The sequence below is a fragment of the Balaenoptera musculus genome, chromosome 6 (genome assembly GCF_009873245.2).
Source record: "Balaenoptera musculus isolate JJ_BM4_2016_0621 chromosome 6, mBalMus1.pri.v3, whole genome shotgun sequence".
NCBI classification, from domain to species: domain Eukaryota; kingdom Metazoa; phylum Chordata; class Mammalia; order Artiodactyla; family Balaenopteridae; genus Balaenoptera; species Balaenoptera musculus.
This window is the reverse complement of record NC_045790.1, coordinates 102,521,148-102,539,817: the sequence shown is the minus strand read 5'-3', so window position 1 is coordinate 102,539,817 and position 18,670 is coordinate 102,521,148. Positions and strand designations below refer to the sequence as shown.

General features: G+C 39.1%; 1 protein-coding gene across 2 annotated transcripts; it reads left to right on the top strand.

Annotated features, from left to right (window-relative positions):
* Positions 1-23: 23 nt before the first annotated feature.
* PSMD5 (proteasome 26S subunit, non-ATPase 5) lies at positions 24-18,666 on the top strand. Of its 2 annotated transcripts, none has more exons than XM_036856535.1 (10): positions 24-276; positions 6,505-6,649; positions 7,667-7,780; positions 8,218-8,346; positions 9,739-9,848; positions 11,425-11,567; positions 12,331-12,522; positions 14,666-14,775; positions 15,165-15,305; positions 18,071-18,666. In XM_036856535.1, exons 1-10 carry the CDS (start codon positions 104-106, stop codon positions 18,326-18,328), a joined length of 1,515 nt encoding a protein of 504 aa, XP_036712430.1. In that variant the 5' UTR covers positions 24-103; the 3' UTR covers positions 18,329-18,666. The 2 variants fall into 2 exon arrangements, with proteins under 2 accessions (XP_036712430.1, XP_036712431.1); XM_036856536.1 differs by having other exon boundaries at positions 16,300-18,199.
* Positions 18,667-18,670: the final 4 nt, after the last annotated feature.

Genomic DNA, 18,670 nt, shown 5'->3' with positions numbered 1-18,670 from the left:
GGAAGGGAGTCTGCGCCGGGCAGATCTCGCGAGGCTTGGAAAAGCGCGCCGGGAGCTGGGAGCCGGGCGGGCTGACTGGCGAGCCCCGGCGGGAGGGGGCATCATGGCGGCCCAGGCGGTGTCGCTGCTGAGGGAGGTGTCTCGGCTGGAAGCGCCGCTGGAGGAGCTGCGCGCTCTGCAGTCGGTGCTGCAGTCGGTGCCTCTCAGCGAGCTCCGCGAGCAAGCGGCGGAACTGCGCCTTGGCCCGCTTTTCTCCCTGCTCAACGAGCACCATCGGTGAGATGACCCTGCAGCTTGAGCGGGGGAGAGCGACACCCCCAAGTATGGAGACGGGGATGGGGGTGGTGGTGACGGGGGAGGCTTTTCCCAGTCGCAGTGAAGGTTGACTATCGCTGAAATTTCAGAGAGGGAAGGATCCTGGGCTGAGAGTCTAGAGACGGGGTTCAAGCCCAGGCTCTGAGGTGGCCGTCTCCTGGCCTCACTGCCTTCATCCTTGAAATAGGGGGAGGAAAGCAAGGTTGCCCACCTACGGGGAGGACTCCACAATCACGTATCCAAGTTCTTGACTTTTTCCCACCTCTTAAGAAGGGGTCCTATCCTGGCAATTTGGAAGCATCCATCGATATTTTAAATTCACATACCTTTGATCCAGTAATTCCTGTCACAGAAATTTAACATGCAGGTATACTTACACACAAAATGTACTGTATATACAGGAATATTCATAACAGAAGGAGGCAGCAAAAAAACAAAACAAAACAAAAGAACTAGGAACCACCTGAATATCTATTAAAAGGGGATTCTTAAATTATGACACATGATGTAATACTATGCAGCTCTTAGGAAAATTGAGGTAGGTCTATATATGTGGACATAGAAGGATCTCTAATATATGTTGCTGAATGAAAGAAGAAAATTGTAGGAGTTTATAATCCCGTTATGCGTAATTTTTAAAAAGGATTACCACCCCCCACACCCACTTGAACACAGGCCAGTGTAGCTTTTGGAATATCTGAAAGATACATCAGAAACTATTAATAGGGTAGTGGGACTTAGAATGGTAGGATGGCAACTTTTAGTTTTCATTTTATGTACATCTGTAGTATTTGATTTAAAAACACTTTGTATTTGATCATCTGATAACTTAAAAGACTTTTAAATGTTTGTGATCCAGAAATTTAAAAGTGACTTTTCTTCTTGAAAAGATAATGAATCACTGAATCAACACTGGATGATTTCAGAGGGCTTTCTTGGCTCTGACCTTTTAAGAATCCTCCCTTTTTCATATGTGTTCTCCCTTCATTAATTCTGTTAATTAACATTATTCAGGTCTGCCTGTGAAATCTCTATTTGTCCATGTTAATTCAGGCCCTCATTTTCTCCCTCTCGCTAGGTCTGTTGCATTAGTCTGACTTCTCATTACCTCTGAGTTTCCTTTTCTAGTGTGTCCTTCCCACGTTGCAACCACAGGGAACTTCTCAGGATATTTGACTCACATCTTTGCCATGGTTTCGCATTGCCTCCAGTGTAAAATGATGACTTGTTAGTCTGGCACTTGGACCTTTACAATATATTTCCATCCTACTTTTCCAGCCTCATCTTTTTCCACTCTACACATATTTCATCTGCTCCAGCTACCAAGTGGCACTACTTTCCCTTAAGCATGACTTGGCACTTTCCTAATTTTGTTCATGCCAGTCCTTCTAACTGAAATGCCTTCCCCTCCAAATCTGTCCATCTTTTAGGGCCCAGGTGAAGCGCCACCCCCTCCAAAAAGTCTTTCTTGGTCACTCCAGTTGCAAGTGACTGGCCTTAGATCTCCTGAAGGACATTATCATTACTTCTCTTAATAATACTTGACACTATTGCCTTATGTTGTAATTCCATATGTGTTTCTGTCTAGTTTGTAAATTCTTTGAAGAATTCATCTCTGCATCCCTCTTAGGGTACAGCACATAATACAATATATGCCAAATAAAAGATTAAACTCATAAATTTTAGAGAGCCCACCTAGTCCAACCACTTCATATTATAGATGGAGAGACTTTCAGTGATCTGTAAGTTAACACCAGAGATGCAGTAGGAACTGAAATGAAGGGGAGTTTGAAGAATAAGGTCTGTGGGGTGGTGGTTTGCTGAATGAAGGAGCAGCGCTCTAGGAAACAATTTTAATGGAAATTTAAAGACAAGGTAATTCAGAACTTAGTACATTGTAGATACCAATTGCAATTTGTGGGAATAATTCTCTGGATAGTGGATTGGCAGTCTCTAGATATATTGCTGTTTTCCTGCACTATATATTGGTTCGAGATCTTTTCTAATAGATGTAAACCTAGAATCTTTTTTTTTTTTTAATAAATTTATTTATTTATTTTTGGCTGCATTGGGTCTTCGTTGCTGTGTGCAGGCTTTCTCTCTAATTGCGGCGAGCGGGGACTACTCTTAGTTGCGGTGTGTGGGCTTCTCATTGTGGTGGCTTCTCTTGTTGCAGAGCACGGGCTCTAGGCGCGCGGGCTTCAGTAGTTGCGGCATGTGGGCTCAGTAGTTGTGGCTCGCGGGCTTAGTTGCTCCGCGGCATGTGGGATCTTCCCGGACCAGGGCTCGAACCCATGTCCTCTGCATTGGCAGGCAGATTCTTAACCACTGCACCACCAGGGAAGTCCAGAAACCTAGAATCTTGACCAGAGTTTTTATGAGAGAAAGTCCTAAGATTACTGCTTTACAACATGGAAGGCAAGCAAGACTGATTGTACATTATTAATTCTTTGGCTTCTTGGTACTGAAGGGCCGCATGTGACCTTAAATCTGTGCAATATACAGTTTAACCTACCATTGCTTTAAAAAAAAAAAAGCTTTATTGAGATATAATTTACCTAAAATAAACTGCACATAATAAAATATACAGTTTGACAAGTTTTGACATGTATATACTCATGAAACCATCACTACAATCAAGGTAGCAAAGATGTCTCTATAGATGAGTTTGCCTTTTTTTTTTTTCAGTAGTTTCATATAAGTGGTGTCATACAGCATGTACTCTTTTGTTTGCTTTCTTTCACTCAGCATAATTATTTTAAAATTTATCCATGTGGTGTGAATGAATACTTCATTCCTTTTTATTTCTGAGTAGTACTCCATTGTATAGATGAATCACAGTTTGTTTATGAACCACCTGTTGATGGACATTTGAGTTATCTCCGTGTGGGTATATTACAGTAACACTGCTATGAATATTTGTGTGCAAGTCTTTACATAGACACATTTTTTTTCTTTTCTCTTTGAGTAAATACCTAGGAGTGGAATGGCTGGATCATATGGTAGGTGTATGTTTAACTTTGAAGAAACTGCCAAACTGTTTTCCAAAGTGATTATATCATTTTACATTCCTACCAGAAGTGTATGAGAGTGGATTATAAGCTTAAATATGAAACCTAAAACTATAAAACTTCTAGAAGAAAACATAGAAAAAAAATTTTGTGACCTTGGCTTAAACAAAGATTTCTTTAATGTGACACCAAAAGAATGATCCATAGGAGAACAAATTCATAAATTGGACTTCATCAAAATTAAACATTCTGCTCTTCAGAGGTCACAGTTAAGAGAATGAAAAAGCGAGTCACAAATGGAGAAAAGTCTTTGCAAAGAATATATCTGATAAAGGACTTGTATTCAGAATATATAAAGAACTCTCAAAACACAGTAAGAAGAACCCAGTTTTAAAATGGGCAAAATATTTGAACAAGAAGATGTGTGGATAACAAATCAGCAAATGAAAAGATACTCAACATCATTAGTCATTAGGGAAATGTAAATGAAAATCACATTGAGATTCTACTGCACACCTCCTAGAATGGCTAAAACAAACAAAAACATTGAGGCAACCCAAGTGTCCATCAATGGATGAATGGATAAACAAAATATGATATACACATATACACAATGGAATATTATTCAGCCTTAAAAAGGAAGAGAATTCTGACACATGCTACAACATGGATGAACTTTGAAGACATTCTTTAAAAAATTTTTTTTTCTCTATTTCTTTATTTTCTTTCTTTCTTTCTTTCTTTGGCTGTGTTGGGTCTTTGTTGCTGCACGCGGGCTTTCTTTAGTTGCAGCGAGTGGGAGCTACCCTTCGTTGCAGTGTGCGAGCTTCTCATTGTGGTGGCTTCTGTCGTTGTGGAGCATGGGCTCTAGGTGTGTGGGCTTCAGTAGTTGTAGCACGCAGGCTCAGTAATTGTGGCGCGCAGGCTCTAGAGCGCAGGCTCGGTAGTTGTGGCTCATGGGCTTAGTTGCTCTGCAGCATGTGGGATCTTCCCAGACCAGGGCACAAACCTGTGTCCCCTGCATCAGCAGGCGGATTCTTAGCCACTGTGCCACCGGGGAAGCCCCTGAAGACATATTAAGTGAAATAAACCAGATACAAAACGGTAAATATTGTATGATTCCACTTATATGAGGTACTTAGAGTAGTCGAATTCATAGAGACAGAAAGTGGAATGGTGGTTGCCAGGGGCTGAGGGGAGGGGGAAATGAGTTGTGTTTGATGAATACAGAGTTTCAGTTTGGGAAGATGAAAATGTTCTGGAGATGGGTGGTGGTGATGGTTGCACAACAATGTGACTATTTAATGCCACATAAGTATACATTGAAAAATGGTTAAAATGGTGAATTTTATGGCATAGACAATTACATTTCTTTTAAAAAAGAAAAGAAACCTGTACCTATTAGCAATCACTCCCCATTCCCCTTCTCATCTCTCCCTCAGCCCCTGGCAACCAGGAATCTGCTTTCTGTCTCTATGGATTTGTCTGTTCTGGACATTTCATGTAAATGAAATCATCACATCAAAAGGAAGCCTTTTGTGTCTGGCTTTTTTCACTTAGCATAATATTTTCAAGGTTCATCCACATTGTACCATGTATTAGTACTTCATTCCTTTTTCATGGTTGAATAATATTCCATTGAGTGGATCTACCACATTTATGCATTCATTAATTGATGGACATTTGGGTTTTTTCCACTGCTATGAAAAACTGGCGTACAAATTTTTGTGTGGACATATGTTTTCATTTATTTTGGGTATAAAAACATTCTTAATTACTCCCTTACCCTTGATTGTGCAGAGTGCAATCGCTAAGTTAAAAGGATATGTTCATTTGCTGTGTATTGCTATGTACTGCTTCATCACCTTTTAGGAAGGCACCAATTTAACCGTATACTCCTATTAGCAATATATGAGTGCTCATTTATTTGTACTGCCTGTTAAGAGACAAGGAACTTATTAGTGAAACACCTCTGTATCTACATCTGGTAGTCATTAAGTTCTGCTTAATTTGCCTCCTTAATAGGTCTTGAATCTTTTCCCTCTTCTCCATTCCCACTGCTACTTCCCTGTTTTGCTCCTTCATCACCTCTCACCATCAACTACCTTTTAACTGAAAATTCTTTCTCTAAAACTGATGCAGAGCGATTTCTATAAGTGAGAGCTCATTGTGTTCCTTCTCTGCTTTAAAACCACTTCATGGTTTTCCATTGCCTTCTGGGAAGAGGCTAAATTCCATAGCAGGACATAAAAGACCTATCAGAATCCAGCTTCTGTGCATCTTTCCTGTTTCATTTCTTGTCATTCATCCTTCTCCCCACCCCATCATACCAAGCGACTTGTGGTTCCTTGAATGCATAACACTGTCTCATTCCTCTGTGTCTTTTATGTGTGACTACCCCCTCTACCCGGAACACCTCTCTTCTCTTAGATAAATCCCACATTTTAGCTCAGGTGTTACCCTCTGAGAGGCCTTCCCCGAACCCTGTGTTCTTTTCTGAGCTCCCTCAGCTTCCAGACCTAACCTATAGCATTTATCTACTTGGATTATAGTTGCCTTTTTATTTTTCTGTGTCATCCATTAAACTGAGCTCCTTGAGATTAGAGAATATATCTTATCCTTAGAGAATATGTCTTATATATATTATCCTGGCACAGGCATGGCACATAATAGGTACTAGGTAAGTTTGTTTTTTGTTCAGTTTTGTTTTATTTATTTACGGCTGTGTTGGGTCTTCATTGCTACACACAGGCTTTCTCTAGTTGTGGTGGACGGGGTCTACTCTTCATTGTGGTGCGTGGGCTTCTTGTTGTGGAGCAGGGGCTCTAGGCATGAGGGCTTCAGTAGTTGTGGCACGTGGGCTTCAGTAGTTGTGGCTCGTGGGCTCTAGAGCACAGGCTCAGTAGTTGTGGCGCACGGGCTTAGTTGCTCCGCGGCACATGGGATCTTCCCCAACTAGGGCTTGAACCCGTGTCCCCTGCATTGGCAGGCAGATTCTTAACTACTGCACCACCAGGGAAGCCTGGTACTAGGTAAATTTGAATAAACTAGTAGAAGCTGGTGTTTCAAAGGGAAGTCTGTGTGGAGGAGAGCCTCATTAAGCTAGGTGTCAGATATTAGGTTGTTGCTTCCTACCTGGTAGGACATGAATTGATGAGATCTGTGGTGTCTCTTTTAGGGAACAGACTACTTTGTGTGTATCCATCCTGGAGAGATTGCTGCAAGCTTTGGAGCCAGTTCACGTGGCCCGGAACCTCAGGGTCGACCTGCAGAGGGGACTGACTCACCCCAATGATTCTGTAAAAATCCTCACTCTGTCCCAGGTATGAAATTTTACTAGCACATAATAAGGGAATCAACATTTAGTGACCACCTGCCCTGGGCCAGGGTCTATGCTGGGAGCCAGAGACAGAGAGGTGAAGAAAACACGTGCTCTTTCTGTAGGGAGTATCTAGTCTATTCTAGTATGCGTAGCTAATTATAACCGGCAGATACAAGCTAAAGTGAGAAGTTCCACTGAGTACCTTCTGAATCAGTTAGTCATCAAATACTGAGTTCCTTTTTTTCAGGCATTGTACCATATGCTGTTAGAGCTACCAAGATAAATAAAGCCTGTTTCTTTCCTCCAAGGATCCCCTAGTCTAGAGAGAAAGATTGCCATGGTAAGTCTTACTATAGTGGCATGAGTGAAGTACTATTATAAAGGTCACTATACCAACAAATTAAGACAGTAACTCTTACCACCCTGGTAACCAAACATGCTAGTGTTTGGGTGAAGAGCTGCTGCCGAGGATTATCTTGAAGGGATAGAAGCTGAGCAGTTAGTTATCCACTAGATGTTCAAATACTGTTTTTTCTTTCCTTCTCTAAAGTATTTATTCAAGAAAAGGAGAAAGGATCGATTTATCCATTGACCATTTATGTGCAAAACTCTGTAGGAGGTGCTTTACCTATTTAGTTTCATTTAATCTTTATTACTATCCTGCAGTTAAGTATTGTATTCCCATTTTACAGACAAGAAATTAGGCTCAAAAAAAGTTATTTAATTTGGTCAAGATCAAGAACTGAAAGTTGGTAGAACTAAGATTTGTATTGTTTTCACTCACTGAGGTGTCTCAAGTCTTAACTCACCTGTTTTGTTTTTTCTTTCTTTTCAAAGATGTGACTATACCATCTGTGTGTTTGGCTTTAATGAATTTGGGTCATTTGGAATTTTTTAATGACTCATAGCTGTAGTCAGTAACTCCTAAAATAACTGCACACTAAGGAAATTTGACCATCATGTGTTTCCATGTTGCCCTACCTTGGAAGAGTATTTCTGATTGTTTTTTTCCTTTCAGGTTGGAAGAATTGTTGAAAATTCTGATGCTGTTACTGAGATTCTAAATAATGCTGAATTACTAAAACAAATCGTTTATTGTATTGGTGGAGAGAATCTATCTGTAGCTAAAGCGGTGAGTCAGCTACAATCATCAGCCTAAACATGCAGAGACATTAATGTCCTAAAAGACAGAGAAGGGCCTTCTGGATTGAGAGGTGGAAGTTTAGAATGAATGATTTGCGTAATTGAATTTGCAGCCTCATATCGATGGTATGAAATAAATAAGTGGTGTCAAAATAAAACTAGTAAACCCCTTTTATTCTCTAGAATGCACATTTCTAAATTAACCATAATAGAGCTTACATTGGGTTGCTTGATAAGAAGCTTTTTCTATTTTCTGTTGGGAATACTGTGTATTTTTTCCAGTTGTAAGTAATTATAGCTAAAATGTAGTGAATGCTCCTTGGGTAAGCTGCGTTCCATACACTAATTTTCACATAAATCTTATGTGAAGTAGAAAGTACAGTTTGGTATTTTTATGACTTAAGAGATATTTTCTTTCCTTATAAGGCCATTAAATCCCTGTCAAGAATATCACTGACCCAGGCTGGACTGGAGGCTTTATTTGAAAGTAATCTGCTGGATGATTTGAAAAGTGTAATGGAAACAAATGACATTGTTCGATACAGGGTGTATGAGGTAAGACTAAAAGCATACTTTCTGGTGCCTATAATTCAGAATGCATCAAGGCTTACATCAGAAGGCGAGATGGCTCATTTAACATGTATTTATTGAGTATATAGTCTATGTTAGGCCTTATATATACCAGGTGCTCGGGATGTAGGGATGAACTCCCAGCCTAGTGTGTGAGACAGTCATATAAAAAAATATTTACACTGCACTCTGAGTACTATAATAGAGGAGATACCTTTGAAATTAGACTTTGAAAAAATTAGTGTAGTAGTGGTGGTAAGAAGAAGCTTTGTACTGAGCAGTGTGCTAAATCCTCTCATATGTATTCTCTTCAGTTCTCGCAGTAAACCTGATACTTCATTATCATTAATCTCGCTGTTGATGGAGTCATTGACCCAAGGCCATGCAATTAATAGATTGTATATTCAAAACAGAACCGTCTACAGTCTAATTCCCTCTTCAGAACAGTGTCTTACTTTCCATTGTTAATATTATGCAATCTTGATTTTCCTTTTGCTTCTGTAGCTGTTTCTTTTTGATCTCCTGGCTCCTTAGCCTCTATTGAACCTTTAATTGTTGGAGTTTGTGAAGGCAAGCTAGGCCCCTTATGCTCATGTTCAAACCAAACTCCTGATCTTCTCCATCCACCTCATGCCCCTAATCAAAACAGCAGCAACAAACTGGCCCCGTCTCCCAGTCCACGTGGCTGGCTGTTGGACCTCCAGCTCATTCTGTGTGAGGCCATGTCCTCCCTGCCATGTATCCACTCAGTCACCACATTGTGTCAGTTTTACGTAAACGCCTGCATTTCTCTGCTTTGCTATAGCCACCACCACCCTAGTCTAAGCTCCCAGTATCTCTCACCTGGACTACTGTATTTGCATCCAAACTGGTCTGCTCCCATTTTTGTCACCATTAGTCTATCGCCACATGTAGTCAGAATGATCTTTTAAAAACCGAAATCTGATTCTGTCATTCCTCTGCTTAAAACACTCGGTGTCCTAGATCTCTCAGTAAGCCCTCAGAACATACTTGTTGAACGAGTAAGTGAATGGCCGACTGATAGAATGAATGAATGAATGATTTTTACAATCTCTTTGTTGTTGCTGATAGGGGCTTTTGTCCTGATTGATGGTTTCTTTTTATAAAAGGGCAGATATACCCAGGTATATCTGGGTGAGTGTTTCTGTGCCGGAGTAATTTCTTGTGTGTTCAATGAAGTTTTCCTGCTTGTGGAGACAAATAATGGATTTTTAAAAATTCAATTATATTAAGTATATAATTTATACTAGTATATAATAGTACGTAATATACTTCCTAGTCCTGCATTTAACTTAAAATGCCATCTAACAAGTTTTGGGCTATTTTGACCTTTCTGCTTTTTCTGTTTTCTTTCAGCTAATTGTGGAGATTTCTTCTGTGTCACCAGAATCTTTAAACTACTGTACCACCAGTGGATTGGTAACGCAGCTCCTCCGAGAACTGACCGGGGAGGATGTGCTAGTCAGGTATGTTGACGGAGAGAGTTCTTAAAGCAAAATGTCCTTTCTTGGTGGGCCAGGAGACAACCTCGGAACTAAGTGTGATCTCCCCTAGTGGAGCCTATGCTCAGGTTGCAGTCTTATGACCGATTATGTCCTGAAGAAGGGGCTTTTTGAAAATTGCTCAACTTACATGGTGACAACGTACTGGAACTTAGCATGACAATTCAGCTACTTTTGAATAACAGTGTTCCCTGTCCTTAGGCATGTGTGCTGTTTAAAAGTTGCCAATCACATGGTAACTGTCATTTTGTATTACTTAATGTGTTAACATGCACATTTTTTATATATATATATATATACGTATATGTATATAATTTTTTTCTTTTTTTTTTTGGCCATGCCGTGTGGTTTATGGGAACATAGTTCCCCAACCAGGGATTGAACCCAGGCCCTCGGCAGTGAAAGCGCCGACTCTTAACCACTAGACTGCCAGGGAATTCCCAACATGCACATTTTTTGATGTCGTTAAATAATAGCACTACGGCATGATAGAAGAAACATGGACTTTTGAAAATGAGTGAGAATTGGGCTTACATGCATCTCTACTACTTAGTAGCTGTTTGACCTTAGACAAATTATTGTAACCTTTCTGCACCTGAGTTTCCTTATCTCCTAAATGGAACAATGACAATTCTGTAAAGAAGATAATATGAGGATTAAGTGAATTGACCATAGAGACCAATACAATGGCCAATATAGGCTCTCAAAGAAATGTTAATTCCAGTCTCTTTACTCCCAGCACCTACTCCTTAAGTCCCCTTGAATATCTACCAAGTGTTTCCTTGGATATTCCACAATTTACTAATGCATCCCCACTGTTGAATACTTGGTTCAAGTATTTTGCTGTTATAAGAGCACTATAGTTACCTTTGTGTACACAGGACTTTGTTTTCCTTATCTTAAATGATTTTCTGATTGTCCTGTGTTCTTTAAATGTGATTGAATTTGTTGAACTCACATGCATAAACCAGTCCTCAGTCATACTGTTTCAGAGCATTTGAGTTACATTGTTTCAAAGCCTTCCTAATAAGGAAATTATTTTGTTAAATTTCTTTAACTTAGTATCAGACTTTGTGACATAGGAAAAAACCTTGCAAATAGTCAATTAAAATACCTTAGGATCAACTGTAAAAATACTTTTTTTAGTTAATTGAGGAAATTTGGTCATGGTTAGGCTTTAGATGATGCCAAAGAATTATTTTTTAAATATGTGGTAAAGGCATTATAATTTTGTGAGAAAATATTCATGTTTGACATTTCAAAATAAAACAAAGGTTTAAAAACTCTTTGAGGAGGTAGTTGTGTTATAATGGAAACAATAATGGACCTCAAGTCAGAAGGTCATGATTTAAGTCTTAACTGCCTTGTAAAAACAATGTGATTTGGACAAGTTACAATTTTCTCGTCCTTGTGTCTTGATCTGAAAAGTAGAGCCAGGATCAGTCACCTTTCACACTTGGTGGGAAGAATTAAATAAAATAACCTATATGAAAACAGTTCATAAACTATACTAATCATATGCAAAATCTTGGCATTTCAGAGCCACCTGTATAGAAATGGTGACATCACTGGCATATACTCATCATGGACGACAGTACCTCGCTCAAGAAGGAGTAATTGACCAGATTTCTAATATAATTGTTGGGGCAGATTCAGATGCTTTCTCTAGCTTCTATTTGCCAGGTAAGAAATACTGACACTTGTGGAAATGACAGTGTATGTTTTGTTTCAGAGTTATCTCTGACAGGGGAGTCCAGGGATTGTTTTCTTTAGAGCTGATTCCCTTAAGATGATACCCATAGCCCCTTAATGAGGTGGAATCTATTGCTCTGGGAGCCATGCACTGTTGATTCTAATTTTCTGGAAATATTGCTGTTTAGAGCATTAGGCTGTTTCCCTTGAACCTTAGCCAGAAGAATCATAATAAAACTACTAGTAATGATACTTACAGTATATTTCACCGATTCATCAAATCTTGAGTTGGAATCTTTATCTAATATAGAATTATTCTAGCCATTCTGTTCTAGGACATGGTTGATTAGTTTTTCTTGAGCACTTCCAGAAATTGGAAATTAATTTTAGATAGCCTCGCTCATTTCATCGATGAACATCTCTGTTTAAAAATTTCTTCCTGATAATGACTCCAAACTTGCCTTCCTATGATTTCTATCTGCTGGTCCTTGTTCTTTGTTCTCCCTCTTGCATATGACAATGCTTCAGTATTCGGACCCAGCTCCGTTGACACCCTGGGATTTCTATTCCGTCAGGACCACATCACAGGTCCTGCAGTATCTCCTTATGGTCTGTCTGATTTCCAGGCAACACAGTACTGTAACCTTTCTCCTCTTTCTGGCCTGAAGTTTATTACTGTCCCATGAAAACCTAGGGCCCACAATTTATGCTATCGTCTTTTTCTATTAAAATATATTCTTGTAAATATCTTTAGGATTTGTGAAGTTTTTTGGAAACCTGGCTATCATGGATAGTCCTCAGCAGATCTGTGAGCGTTATCCTGTCTTTGTGGAAAAAGTCTTTGAAATGACAGAAAGTCAAGACCCCACCATGATTGGTGTAGCAGTGGACACGATTGGAATTCTAGGATCCAATGTTGAAGGAAAACAAGTTTTACAGAAAACAGGTTGGTATGACTTGTTTTGGCTTTCCTTAAGGATATCTCTTTTTTTTGGGGGGGGGATGACAAGAATTCATCATGTAAGTTCATTTGCTTGTATGTTAACTGCATAGTAGAAACTGCTTTTACAGATGGCAGTCTTTTTACCATGACCTTGGACTAATCCCTAAAAAGTCTCATAATTATTACGGAATTTTTTTTTAACTTGGCTGGACCAAGCACTCTTTCCCCTCTACATCTTTCTTAAATAGTATTCATAGTACAAAGGCCATAGTCTGGAGTCAGAAAGACCTGGATTCATGTCCCAGTTCTAACACTAACTTAGCTTATTGAGCTTCACTTACTCACTTCACTACTCTAGGCCTCACTTTCCTTATATATAAAAAGAGTATAGGGCTTCCCTGGTAGCGCAGTGGTTGAGAATCTGCCTGCCAATGCAGGGGACACGTGTTCGAGCCCTGGTCTGGGAAGATCCCACATGCCGCAGAGCAGCTGGGCCCGTGAGCCACAACTACTGAGCCTGCGCGTCTGGAGCCTGTGCTCCGCAACAAGAGGGGCAGTGATAATGAGAGGCCCGCGCACCGCGATGAAGAGTGGCCCCCGCCTGCCACAACTAGAGAAAGCCCTCGCACAGAAACAAAGACCCAACACGCCATAAATAAATAAATAAATAAATAAATAAATAAAAAATTTAAAAGAAGCAGTAGGAAATATCCATGGAAACAAAATATAATTTATGTATAGTTAATACCTATTAAAGTGAATTATCAACTGTTAAATAAAGAACATGCCTTTTTAAAAAAAAAAAAAAAAGAGTATAACAGCTACTTCTCAGGGTTGTTGTGAATATTTAATGAAAAGACACATTTGTTTTATATTTATATGTCAAGGAAGGAAAACAAAAATATGTTACAAGATTTTATGTTAAGAGTGATACTTTCATGGCACATCCATGAGTATCTTGCAAGTACTATGAATTCTACACACAAAAAAATGTACAGCACTGTTAAAACCCTTGTGAAGTATATGTTGAAAATTATATATGCTGTTGTGTATCACAGCTAGTATCCATGTTATGTGTACTTTTCTAACTGCTTGTACCTAGGACATATGATCCTTTTACAATCATGCAAAGAACATACTATTGTCATTCTCATTTTACAGATAAGGTAGGTGACACTCAGAGAAGTTAAGAAAATTTTCTAAGATCATTCAGACTGGGGCAGCTGCTACTCAAATCCAGGTCCTTTGATTCCAGAGCTCTACACTTTAACTTATATATGCTGTATTGCATATGAATGTGTTTTAGGCCTGTCACTTGGTTTCTGACTACATGTTTATTTTTATATTGGTTTAGGTTGGTGGCAGTCATAGTATATGAAAGCATACTTTTAAAAATCTCATTGTTCACTTAACACCCACTAGGATGGCTATTATTTTTTTTTAAAAAAAAGAAAAGAACAAGTGTTGACAGGATGTGAGAAATTGGAACCCTTGTGCATATCTGGTGGGAATGTAAAATGGTACAGCTGCTGTGGAAACATGGTGGTTCCTCAAAAAATTAAACATAGAATTACCATATGATCCAGCAATTCCGCTTCTAGGTATATACCCAAAAGAAAGTAGGGGCTTAAATAGATATTTGTACATCTGTGTTCATTAACAACATTATTCACAATAACCAAAAAGGGTAGAAACAACCCAAGTGTTCATTGATGAATGAATGGATAAACAAAATGTGGTATATACATTCAAAGGCATATTATTCAGTCTTAAAAAGGAATATAATTCTGACACATGCTACATCATGGGGGAACCTTGAAGATATAATGCTAAGTGAAATAAGTCAAACACAAAAAGACAAATATTGTATGATTCCACTTATACATGGTACCTAGAATAGTCAAATTCACAGAGACAGAAAATAGAATAGTGGTTACCTGGGGACGGGGGGTTGGAAAGGAGAGTTGTTGATTAATGAGTACAGAGTTTCAGTTTGAGATGATGAAAAAGTTCTGGAGATGGATGGTGGTGATGGTTGCACAACAGTGTGAATGTACTGAGCTGTATGCTTAAAAATGGTTAAAATGATAAATTTTATGTTATGTGTATTTTACCCCAATAAAAAATATCTTGTTATTCTTCAAAGGAACTCGCTTTGAACGCTTGCTGATGAGAATAGGATATCAAGCAAAGAATGCCTCAACAGAGCTCAAAATTAGGTGTTTGGATGCAATTTCATCTCTTTTTTATTTACCAGTAAGTAGATTGGGAAATTAATGAAGAACAGTGGTATATCTGGGGGAGAATAAATCTGTATAATACTAGTTAACTTACTGTAAATGTTGACCAAATAAATGCCATCTTTCTCACTCTTAGTGAAAGAAGATAACCCTCATTATATGACTAGTGACATTTTAAAAGTTAAAGTGGAATCATAGAGTATTAGAACTGGATAGGACCCTAGAGATTGCTTAATCAACCCCATCAGAAAAGAAACAAGACAAAACTGGGGAAGTCTGGGCTGAGTTGGGGAAGAATGCTCCAGACTTGGCAGAGCTCACACAGCTAGTTAATGACAGGGTATGATCAGAACCCAGGTTTCCTGACTTCCTAATGTCTTGAGGTTTTCCTTTTCTGTCTTGTAGCCTGATCAGCAGACTGATGACCTCCTGAGGATGACAGAATCCTGGTTTTCTTCTTTATCTCGGGACCCGCTGGAGCTCTTCCGTGGCATCAGTAATCAACCCTTCCTTGAACTACACTGTGCTGCCTTAAAAGTGTTCACGGTAGGCATCCTCTTCTTTTCCATGCCTTCTGGGACTCTGCCAGTTCAACACATGTGTACTTAAAATGAGCCAGTCTCTCTGCCATGCCCTGGGGATGCACAAGTGCATAGGAAGTTTCTGCCCTCTACTATTAGCGTAGACTAATTAGGGAGACAAATATGTAAACAGATGGTTTCAGTAAAAGGTATTAGGTGCTGTGGCAAAATGTTCGAGGGTGCTGTGGGATCACAGAATTAATTCCTCATTCCTTATCTGCCATCAAGCAAGCCCTTACTACCTTAGCCCTGGTCTTCCTCAGCCTTATTTCCTGCCATTCGCTTCTGGCACTGGCAGCTCTAGTGATAGCAGACTGCTTGCTTCATATCTCTGGACCCTCATGTACGCTCTACATTCAACACTCTTCCCTGACTTTGCTTGTTAACCTCTTATTTATTCTTCAAGGACTAACTCAGGTGTCTCTTCAGCAAGCTTTGCCCAAACCCACAAGGTTGAGTTAAGTAGTGCTGGCTTTCCTACTTTGCATTTATTCATTTATTCAGCAAATATTTGTCGAGTTTCTTTTCTTTGCTAGGTTCTGGGCATATAATAGTGAACAAAAGATACAAAGACCTTCCTTTCATGTAGCTCATCGTCTATTGAAGGACCCAAGCAGTAAATATAATTATAAAGTTAATTGTATAATTATAGTTTTGGTAAGGATCATACCTCTGTGTTCTGTTTATTACACTTTGTTGAAAATGTTTATTTATTGACCTATTCAACAGAGTTTATTGAAAATAGGAGCCATATCTGATTTAACTTTGTAGCTTCAGCACTTGCTGTGGTTCCCTGGGCTCATGGAAATGTAGTCATCACTTTAGTAATCTTAATAATGGGATCTCAGGCAGCATGCTTGGCCTAGAGAGGGAGGGAACAAGGAGAGTGGGGGCGATAAGAGAGGGAAGGCTGGACTTCCCTGGTGGCGCAGTGGTTAAGAATCAGCCTGCCAATGCAGGGGACACGGGTTCGAGCCCTGGTCCAGGAAGATCCCACATGCCGCGGAGCAACTAAACCCGTGCACCACAACTACTGAGCCTGCGCTCTAGAGCCCGCGAGCCACAACTGCTGAGCCGCGTGCTTCGACTACTGAAGCCCACGCGCCTAGAGCCCATGCTCCGCAACAAGAGAAGCCACCACAGTGAGAAGCCCGCACACCACAACGAAGAGTAGCCCCCACTCGCCGCAACTAGAGAAAGCCCGCGCGCAGCAACAAAGACCCAATGCAGCCAAAAATAAAGAAAATTAAAAAAAAAAAAAAAAGTGGGAAGGCTTCCTGCAGGATGTGATACAGGATCTGCGTCTTGAAGGATACAGGATACCTGTCAACTTCAAGAATGTTGTTTTTAGACTGTTTCACCCTTGTCAGTAGTCACTGTGATGGTCATTTTGGCTCCTGCACTGGTATTCTCATTATTTATTTTTTTCCCACTCTTCTACCTTATGCTCCACTTAGCCATAGTTGTAGAGATAATTTTTGATTTACTGGTTTGGGCAGCTGTTTTTATTTCAACCCACCCATCCTCAACTATTGTTACGTAGGCTGATGTTTCTCAAACTGTAACGTCTTGTTAAAATGTAGATTCTCATTCATTGGTTCTGGAATAGAGCCCGAGATCCTGAATTTCTAACAAGTTCACAGGTGATGCTAAAGCTGATGGTCTGCAGAACACATTTTGAGAGGAAGACATAGGCTGTAAACTTGATTGTGCCTTGTTCTTCATTAAAATATAGTAGTGAGGTTTTTAAAAATATTTTTTATAAACGTTGCTTATTCATTATTTTTAAATTTGGAAAAGGTTGAGAAGTAGAAAGTTTTTAAAGCACATAGAGTCATACCTGTTTGGTATGACTTTAAGGTGTTTCCTTTTAGTATTGGTATTAGTATTTATCTATTTATTGATGTAATATTTCAAACATACAGTCATACCTTGCTACCTCTGCCCAATCCAATTCCCCTTCCTCCCTCTCTGAATGTAATCACTGTCATGAATTCAGGGTTTACAAGTGCACGTGTGATTTTATACTTTTACCATCTATGCATATATACTTAAATTACAGTATTTTAAATATTCTTAAACTTTGCAAATGGTATCGTGCTCTTCATATCATTCTGCAATTTCCTTTTTCTCCCTAATGTTATGTTTTTAAGATTTATCTATATTTAAAGAGGCAATTAGAAAATCATTAGTATCTCATTGTATAGCCACAGTGTGTCATTCTCCAGTAAATGAAAATTTAGATAGCATCTATTACAAATGATGCTACAATGAACATTCTCGAAAATATCCTCTTATGCACATGTATGAGAGTTTCTTTAGGGTAGTCTTTTCTTCTCAAGTCTTTGTCTTGATTTTTCCACTGTTGTAATTATGCCATATGTATAATTTGGATCTACTTTTTTCATATAACAGATTTACCTATCCTTTATAAACTTTATTCTTAATGTTTATTTAATTTATTATTGCTATATACCGTAATTTACTAACTCATCTTCCCACTATTAGGGATTTATAGTGTACCTTTCACAGTGTGATGAGCATCTTTGTTTACAGATTTTTTAAATATTTTGATGATTTTCTTAAGTTAGAGTTTCAGGAGGGAATTTACTTGGGCAAAATGTAACATTTTTAAGGTTCATGTTGCCAAATTTCTTTCTAAGGTTTGTGCCATCCCATTAACAAACTTAAGGCTCAGAGGAATTGTGTTCTTTTCCCCTTCTATTTCAGGCCATTGCAAACCAACCCTGGGCTCAGAAACTTATGTTTAACAGTCCAGGTTTTGTAGAATATGTGATGGACCGGTCCGTAGAGCATGACAGAGCTTCAAAGGATGCCAAATATGAACTGGTGAAAGCACTTGCCAATTCTAAGACAATTGCAGAAATCTTTGGGAACCCAAATTATTTGAGGCTCAGAACTTACCTGAGCGAAGGTCCATACTATGTGAAACCTATTTCCACAACAGCAGTGGAAGGAGCAGAGTGATTTCTTCTAGAGTCTAGACCATTTATTGACCAAAATTTCTCCTGAGGCATTTGACTCCATCTGTATTTTACAAAACAGAGACTTCCCTCCCACCAGAATTATCATGGAGTGTCTAATGTAGTTTTATCACCAACATTTGTTGTGTTTCTACATTGAAATTCAATGTAAAGCCAGGAAAGCAGGCAAACCTGATCGTAATTGAACCAAATGTTTCTCAGATTCCTTTGACTGCCTTAATCTTTGCAAGAAGATGGAAGTTTTGTTCTTCTCCCAGAAAATTTTCATGGACTTACTCACCATCTTATTTTAAAATCCACTTTAACTAAAATGGAACCAAATTGT